General features: G+C 43.2%; 1 protein-coding gene across 2 annotated transcripts in view; it reads right to left on the bottom strand.

Moving 5' to 3' along the window:
- Positions 1-716: 716 nt before the first annotated feature.
- Positions 717-9879, bottom strand: part of pdk3a (pyruvate dehydrogenase kinase, isozyme 3a) — a 40686-nt gene continuing 31523 nt past the window's right edge. For both annotated transcript variants that reach the window (XM_061965599.2, XM_072913489.1), the window contains exon 11: positions 717-2062. In XM_061965599.2, coding sequence (XP_061821583.1) covers positions 1913-2062 — 150 coding nt within the window. In that variant the 3' untranslated portion in view covers positions 717-1912. The remainder of the gene's footprint in view (positions 2063-9879) is intronic.

Genomic DNA, 9879 nt, shown 5'->3' with positions numbered 1-9879 from the left:
GTGCCGTCTGAGGGATCGAAGGTCACGGTCATTCAATGTTGGTTTCCGGCCATGCCGCTTACGTGGAGTGATTTCTCCAGATTCTCTGAACCTTTTGATGATATTATGGACCGTAGATGTTGAAATCCCTAAATTTCTTGCAAATGCACTTTGAGAAACGTTGTTCTTAAACTTTGACTATTTGCTCACGCAGTTGTGGACAAAGGGGTGTACCTCACCCCATCCTTTCTTGTGAAAGACTGAGCATTTTTTTGGGAAGCTGTTTTTATTCCCAATCATGGCACCCACCTGTTCCCAATTAGCCTGCACACCTGTGGGATGTTCCAAATAAGTGTTTGATGAGCATTCCTCAACTTTATCAGTATTTATTGCCACCTTTCCCAACTTCTTTGTCACGTGTTGCTGGCATCAAATTCTAAAGTTAATGATTATTTGCAAAAAAAAAATGTTTATCAGTTTGAACATCAAATATGTTGTCTTTGTCGCATATTCAACTGAATATGGGTTGAAATTGATTTGCAAATCATTGTATTCCGTTTATATTTACATCTAACACAATTTCCCAACTCATATGGAAACCGGGTTTGTAATAGGAATGTTGTTTTTTTATTAAAAAGTCCAAATAACTTGGTATGTAAATAAAACTCAATTAATTGGCATGTTAAGAAAACTCAATTAGTAGTTGTGTTTTTTAAATAAACACACACGACACACTCTGAATATATAGTTTTTTTAATGCCAGGGTTGACAACAGGTTTGTTCATCTCATGCTGAATCACTTCTTTGCTCGTTTGATTTCTTTTTGGTTGCTGATTGCACGTCTCCACATGGGGCCACCGTCACGCTTCATACATATATACATCTTTTTCAAGCTGGAATGAGCGCTTCTTCACCAGGCCGCATACATAGACAACAAATACATTATTCATAGTTCTATAGGTAGTTGACGACACTTACTGTATGTCATAATGAAAACGCAACATCTGCCGAATCTCAATAACAGCGAAAATCTGTAAAAGTTAGTAATAATCATAATTTCAGGGTAGTTAAGTGCAAGGTTTACTTCAGTAGATGCCACATTTATATAAATAATGATTCTGTCTTATATTGACCCGAACATAAGACAGCCTAGATACTATTATCCTAAAACTGACCAAACTTTAAATACATTTTCCCCCCAAGTGCTTCTCTGCATCATGTGTGAGTGACAGGAAGAAAAACTCTGACCCGCTTTAGGAAAAGTTGTTGGCGCTACCTGTTGTTGGTTTGCATGTCTAAATCGCGACACCCCGACTATAAGATGAAAAATATTGTCTGATATTCAGGTAAATCCCAATAATTACATTTAAAAAGTATGTGTATTCTTCGATACAACAGATAAAACATGTTGCCTAGCTGTTTGTAGCATTTTAACTAAATAAAATAAAATACGATTAGCAATACTCATGTGAGATGCATTGTTATGATTGAAAGCACATTATTGTTATTCATCTATTTTTTTGCTCTTTGAGTTAAAGAGCACGATGGGTGCATGGCGATCACACTGCTTTATAAAAGAACTACAAATTCTAAAACATCCATCCTAATATTCAATAATAAGGCTTTTTATGTCAGTGTATGGTTTGTTGATTCAAGGCTGTAATGCAGTGCTGGCAAAACGTCAAAAGTGACTACACTGGCCTGCTTGTGCGTCCAGTCTCTAGTCCCACTGAAACGTGAATCCTCGGTGTAAAGGGAGAAGCAAACACACCCTTTTGACAATGGCGAGATACTTGTGACTCAATCAGGCACATGAGACACAGTGGAACATGTTATCAGGACTCATCAGTTCAAAAACGGAGTTACAGTAGTGAAACACGCCACTGGCCAGCGGTCATCTACCTTTATACCATGAAGAAAGCGTGATGAGTTTTTATCTGTTGGTCTTGTATTTGGACTTGCTGGCATCACGTGGTTCTTTGCTGGGGTTGCTCCAGTCGTCCGCCTCTGGGCTGGTGGTGTAGTGGCGCCACGCCGACTTGTTGAAGACTGGTAGACGCTCAAACGACTCGCTCGACAGGGCCTTTATTTAAACAGAGGAGGAAAACACAACCAGTGGGTGTTTATGGACTCAAATGCAGAGAGTACCAGGCATTCCTGAAGTAGGTTCGCGTCTACTTCCTCTCTGGAGGATGACTTTATATAACAGATTTATTTTGTTCATGCTACCATTGACACCAGGAGTGTCAAACTCTTTTTCTATTTTTCTTTTTTTTAAGGACCACATTGCAATTATGGCTGCCCTCAGAGTGCCACATCAAAAGATGTGGCGGGCCACTTTAAATGACGTGGTGAACCATTTAAAAAAATGTGGAAGACCACGTTAAATAACAAGGCAGGGCACATTTAATAATGTGACAGACCACATTCAATGACGTGGTAGAACACTTTAAATGATGTGGCAGACCACGTTGAATGACGTAGTAGACCACGTTAAATGATGTGGCAGACCACATTGAATGACGTGGTAGACCACATTGAATGACGTGGTAGACCATTTTAAATGATGTGGCAGACCACATTGATTGACGTGGTAGACCACTTTAAATGATGTGGCAGACCACGTTGAATACCGTGGTAGACCACTTTAAATGATGTGGTAGACCACTTTAAATGATGTGGCAGACCACATTGATTGACGTGGTAGACTACTTTAAATGATGTGGCAGACCACGTTGAATGATGTGGTAGACCACTTTAAATGATGTGGCAGACCACGTTGAATGACGTAGTAGACCACTTTAAATGATGTGGCAGACCACGTTGAATGACGTAGTAGACCACTTTAAATGATGTGGCGGACCACATTGAATGATGTGGTGGACCACTTTACATGATGTGGCAGACCACGTTGAATGATGTGGTAGACCACTTTAAATGATGTGGCAGACCACGTTGAATGACGTAGTAAACCACTTTAAATGATGTGGCAGACCACATTGAATGACGTGGTAGACCACTTTAAATGATGTGGCGGACCACATTGAATGACGTGGTAGAACACTTTAAATGATGTGGCGGACCACATTGAATGACGTGGCAGAACACTTTAAATGATGTGGCAGACCACGTTGATTGACGTGGTAGACCACTTTAAATGATGTGGCAGACCACGTTGAATGATGTGGTAGACCACTTTAAATGATGTGGCAGACCACGTTGAATGACGTAGTAGACCACTTTAAATGATGTGGCAGACCACATTGAATGACGTGGTAGACCACTTTAAATGATGTGGCGGACCACATTGAATGACGTGGTAGAACACTTTAAATGATGTGGCGGACCACATTGAATGACGTGGCAGAACACTTTAAATGATGTGGCAGACCACGTTGATTGACGTGGTAGACCACTTTAAATGATGTGGCAGACCACGTTGAATGACTTGGTAGACCACTTTAAATGATGTGGAAGACCATATTGATTGACGTGGTAGACCACTTTAAATAATGTGGCAGACCACATTGACGTTATCGATGGTAAAATGCGGTTTTAGACGATATGATATACATATATATACATACATACAGGGGGACGGCGTGGCGAAGTTTGTAGAGTGGCCGTGCCAGCAATCAGAGGGTTGCTGGTTACTGGGGTTCAATCCCCACCTTCTACCATCCGAGTCACGTCCGTTGTGTCCTTGGGTAAGACACTTCACCCCTTGCTCCTGATGGCTGCTGGTTAGCGCCTTGCATGGCAGCTCCCGCCATCAGTGTGTGAATGTGTGTGTCAATGGGTGAATGTGGAAATACTGTCAAAGCGCTTTGAGTACCTTGAAGGTAGAAAAGCACTATACAAGAATAACCCATTTATCATTTATTTATCATATACATATATGTATATATATATATATATATGTATATATATATATATATATATATATACATATATATATATATATAAACATACATATATACATATATATACATATATGTACATATATACATATATATGTATATATATATACATGTATATATATACATATATATATATATATATACACAAGTATATATATATATATGCGTGTGTGTGTGTATATGTATATATATATATATATATATATATATATATATATATATATATATATATATATATGTATACATATATATACGTATATATGTATGTATATATTAGGGCTGCAACAACTAATCGATTAAATCGATTAAAATCGATTATAAAAATAGTTGGCGATTAATTTAGTTATCGATTCGTTGGATCTATGCTATGCGCATGCGCAGAGCCAACTTTAAAAAAATTTTTTTTATTTAATTTAATTTTTTTAATTAATTTTTTTATAAACCTTTATTATAAACTGCAACATGTACAAACAGCTGAGAAACAATAATCAAAATAAGTATGGTGCCAGTATGCTGTTTTTTTTCAAATAAAATACTGGAAAGTATAGAAATGTAGTTTGTCTCTTTGATCCGATTATTAATCGATTAATAATCGACAGATTAATCGATTATCAAATTAATCGATTATCAAATGAATTGTTAGTTGCAGCCCTAGTATATATACATATATATATGTATATATACATATATATGTATGTATGTATTAGAGATGTCCCGATCCGATATTTGGATCGGATCGGCTGCCGATTTTTGCCAAAAATTGCGTATCGGCAAGGCATGGGAAAATGCCGATCCAGATCCGTGTTTTCCAACGCACCGATTTAAATAATACATTCCACTTTTCTGCTGCTCCGTAATTTCCGTTCCGCATTTTCCAGCCCACCTTCAAAACATCCACAGGTCTGTGAATTCTCACGCAGTTGCTTTTAGCTGCTGGCATTACACGACAGGCTCTTCTCACTCTTTCCTGTGTCTCCCTCTCACAGACAGCAAGTGCACCTTCTTACACACGTCACATACTGTCACGTCACACGTCACATACTGTCACGTCATACGTCACATACGTATACGTCCTCCCCGAGCAGAGAGGTAGCAGCATGGCTAACGTTAGCTGTGATGCTAGCGCAGCCGTGCGAGCAACGCTCCCTCTAAGGTGCTCGCCTGTGCAATTGCGCACTGTTTAAGCGTCCTCTGCGCATAGCAAATCTATGCCACGCACAAAATCAAATAAAAAAATAAGCGCATAACAATTTTCGACACACGGACACGACAGAGAAAACAGTTTTCGTCATCATTGTTCAAATATTGTGACGTCTGTCGAGACGCTTATCTCCATTCGGTGCCACACGTCCAAACCATCAAAATGCCGAGGCAAAATTTTCCACATCAACAACGTATGAAAAAATTAGTGATTTTTTTAGTTGTGATTTCCTTCTCTGCAGGAAAGTTTAAAAGTAGCATATATTAATGCAGTATGAAGAAGAATGTTTTAATGTAGACATGCAAGCCTTGAAAGAAAATTTTGAAAATCAAGACTACATTTCCTGCAAATGGGTGCATTTCTACCCTATATTTTAACTTTAGATTTATTCTCTTATCAAACTCTTTTGGCTGTCTTTTTGACACTTACATCCGGCGCCCCCCTCCACACCCTGGATTATAAATAATGTAAATAATTCAATGTGATTATCTTGTGTGATGACTGTATTATGATGATAGTATATATCTGATAGTATATATCTGTATCATGAATCAATTTAAGTGGACCCCGACTTAAACAAGTTGAAAAACTTATTGGGGTGTTACCATTTAGTGGTCAATTGTACGGAATATGTACTTCACTGTGCAACCTACTAATAAAAGTCTCAATCAATCAATCAAAACACACAGAATCATCATACTGCTGTGATTATATGCATCAAGTGTTCATTCAAGGCTAAGGCAAAATATCGAGATATATATCGTGTATCGCAATATGGCCTTAAAATATCGCAATATTAAAAAAAGGCCATATCGCCCAGCCCTAGTTCAATGATGCCATTTCTGTTTGTCATGTATAATTTTGTCTATTTTGTGTTTATCCTTGAATAAACAGGTCAGTTTCTTGTTACCAACCATTGTGTATTATTCAAACTCCCCTAATTCAGCTGGCTAGTTGTTATCAAGAGTACTAAAACCCTTTTCAACATGATTCTGACAACTAAGTAGGCTAAATAACTTTAAACTTTAATACATGCTCGGATAGGCCACTATCGGTCAGTATCGGTATCGGTATCGGATCGGAAATGCAAAAACAATATCGGATCGGAAGTGCAAAAACCTGGATCGGGACATCCCTAGTATGTATGTATATACATGTATATACATATATATATATATATATATATATATATATATATATATATATATATATATATATATATATATAGAGGTCGGGTGCAATGTGAGCTGGGCGGCAGCCGAAGGCAGGGCACTTGGCGGTCCGATCCTCGGCTACAGAAGCTAGCTCTTGGGACATGGAACGTCACCTCGCTGGGGGGGAAGGAGCCTGAGCTAGTGCGTGAGGTAGAGAAGTTCCAGTTGGATATAGTCGGACTCACCTCGACGCACAGCAAGGGCTCTGGAACCAGTTCTCTCGAGAGGGGCTGGACTCTCTTCCACTCTGGCGTTGCCAGCAGTGAGAGGTGACGGGCTGGGGTGGCAATTTTTGTTGCCCCCCGGCTCAGAGCCTGCATGTTAGAGTTCAACCCGGTGGACGAGAGGGTAGCTTCCCTCCGCCTTCGGGTCGGGGGACGGGTCCTGACTGTTGTTTGCGCTTACGCGCCAAGCAGCAGCTCAGAGTACCCACCCTTTTTGAATTCACTCGAGGGAGTACTTGAGGGTGCTCCCCCTGGTGATTCCCTCGTTCTACTGGGGGACTTCAACGCTCATATTGGCAACGACAGTGAAACCTGGAGAGGCGTGATTGGGAAGAATGGCCGCCCGGATCTGAACTCGAGTGGTGTTTTGTTATTGGACTTTTGTGCCCGTCACGGATTGTCCATAACGAACACCATGTTCAAGCATAAGGGTGTCCATATGTGCACTTGGCACCAGGACACCCTAGGCCGCAGTTCCATGATCGACTTTGTTGTTGTGTCATCGGATTTGCGGCCTCATGTTTTGGACACTCGGGTAAAGAGAGGGGCGGAGCTTTCTACCGATCACCACCTGGTGGTGAGTTGGCTGCGATGGTGGGGGAGGATGCCGGACAGACCTGGCAGGCCCAAACGCATTGTGAGGGTTTGCTGGGAACGTCTGGCAGAGTCTCCTGTCAGAGAAAGTTTCAATTCCCACCTCCGGAAGAACTTTGAACATGTCACGAGGGAGGTGCTGGACATTGAGTCCGAGTGGACCATGTTCCGCACCTCTATTGTCGAGGCGGCTGATTGGAGCTGTGGCCGCAAGGTAGTTGGTGCCTGTCGTGGCGGTAATCCTAGAACCCGTTGGTGGACACCGGCGGTGAGGGATGCCGTCAAGCTGAAGAAGGAGTCCTATCGGGTTCTTTTGGCTCATGGGACTCCTGAGGCAGCGGACGGATACCGACAGGCCAAGCGGTGTGCGGCTTCAGCGGTCGCGGGTGCAAAAACTCGGACATGGGAGGAGTTCGGGGAAGCCATGGAAAACGACTTCCGGACGGCTTCGAAGCGATTCTGGACCACCATCCGCCGCCTCAGGAAGGGGAAGCAGTGCACTACCAACACCGTGTATGGTGAGGATGGTGTGACTGCGGAAGTTGTGGATCGGTGGAGGGAATACTTCGAAGACCTCCTCAATCCCACCAACACGTCTTCCTATGAGGAAGCAGTCCCTGGGGAATCTATGGTGGGCTCTCCTATTTCTGGGGCTGAGGTTGCTGAGGTAGTTAAAAAGCTCCTCGGTGGCAAGGCCCCGGGGGTGAATGAGGTCCGCCTGGAGTTCCTTAAGGCTCTGGATGCTGTGGTGCTGTCTTGGTTGACAAGACTCTGCAGCATCGCGTGGACATCGGGGGCGGTACCTCTGGATTGGCAGACCGGGGTGGTGGTTCCTCTCTTTAAAAAGGGGAACCGGAGGGTGTGTTCTAACTATCGTGGGATCACACTCCTCAGCCTTCCCGGTAAGGTCTATTCAGGTGTACTGGAGAGGAGGCTACGCCGGATAGTCGAACCTCGGATTCAGGAGGAACAGTGTGGTTTTCGTCCTGGTCGTGGAACTGTGGACCAGCTCTATACTCTCGGCAGGGTTCTTGAGGGTGCATGGGAGTTTGCCCAACCAGTCTACATGTGCTTTGTGGACTTGGAGAAGGCATTCGATCGTGTCCCTCGGGAAGTCCTGTGGGGAGTGCTCAGAGAGTATGGGGTTTCGGACTGTCTGATTGTGGCGGTCCGCTCTCTGTATGATCAGTGTCAGAGCTTGGTTCGCATTGCCGGCAGTAAGTCGGACACGTTTCCGGTGAGGGTTGTACTCCGCCAAAGCTGCCCTTTGTCACCGATTCTGTTCATAACTTTTATGGACAGAATTTCTAGGCGCAGTCAAGGCGTTGAGGGGATCCGGTTTGGTGGCTGCAGGATTAGGTCTCTGCTTTTTGCAGATGATGTGGTCCTGATGGCTTCATCTGGCCAGGATCTTCAGCTCTCACTGGATCGGTTCGCAGCTGAGTGTGAAGCGACTGGGATGAGAATCAGCACCTCCAAGTCCGAGTCCATGGTTCTCGCCCTGAAAAGGGTGGAGTGCCATCTCCGGGTTGAGGAGGAGATCTTACCCCAAGTGGAGGAGTTCAAGTACCTCGGAGTCTTGTTCACGAGTGAGGGAAGAGTGGATCGTGAGATCGACAGGCGGATCGGTGCGGCGTCTTCAGTAATGCGGACGCTGTATCGATCCGTTGTGGTGAAGAAGGAGCTGAGCCGGAAGGCAAAGCTCTCAATTTACCGGTCGATCTATGTTCCCATCCTCACCTATGGTCATGAGCTTTGGGTTATGACCGAAAGGACAAGATCACGGGTACAAGCGGCCGAAATGAGTTTCCTCCGCCGGGTGGCGGGGCTCTCCCTTAGAGATAGGGTGAGAAGCTCTGTCATCCGGGGGGAGCTCAAAGTAAAGCCGCTGCTCCTCCACATCGAGAGGAGCCAGATGAGGTGGTTCGGGCATCTGGTCAGGATGCCACCCGAGCGCCTCCCTAGGGAGGTGTTTAGGGCACGTCCGACCGGTAGGAGGCCACGGGGAAGACCCAGGACACGTTGGGAAGACTATGTCTCTCGGCTGGCCTGGGAACGCCTCGGGATCCCCCGGGAGGAGCTGGACGAAGTGGCTGGGGAGAGGGAAGTCTGGGCTTCCCTGCTTAGGCTGCTGCCCCCGCGACCCGACCTCGGATAAGCGGATATATATATATATATATATATATATATATATATATATATATATATATATATATATATATATATATATATATATACACACACACACACACACACACACACACACAGGTAAAAGCCAGTAAATTAGAATATTTTGAAAAACTTGATTTATTTCAGTAATTGCATTCAAAAGGTGTAACTTGTACATTATATTTATTCATTGCACACAGACTGATGCATTTAAATGTTTATTTCATTTAATTTTGATGATTTGAAGTGGCAACAAATGAAAATCCAAAATTCCGTGTGTCACAAAATTAGAATATTACTTAAGGCTAATACAAAAAATGGATTTTTAGAAATGTTGGCCAACTGAAAAGTATGAAAATGAAAAATATGAGCATGTACAATACTCAATACTTGGTTGGAGCTCCTTTTGCCTCAATTACTGCGTTAATGCGGCGTGGCATGGAGTCGATGAGTTTCTGGCACTGCTCAGGTGTTATGAGAGCCCAGGTTGCTCTGATAGTGGCCTTCAACTCTTCTGCGTTTTTGGGTCTGGCATTCTGCATCTTCCTTTTCACAATACCCCACAGATTTTCTATGGG

The sequence above is a fragment of the Nerophis lumbriciformis genome, linkage group LG07 (genome assembly GCF_033978685.3).
Source record: "Nerophis lumbriciformis linkage group LG07, RoL_Nlum_v2.1, whole genome shotgun sequence".
In the NCBI taxonomy this organism is placed as follows: domain Eukaryota; kingdom Metazoa; phylum Chordata; class Actinopteri; order Syngnathiformes; family Syngnathidae; genus Nerophis; species Nerophis lumbriciformis.
This window is presented reverse-complemented; position numbering and strand designations above follow the sequence as displayed.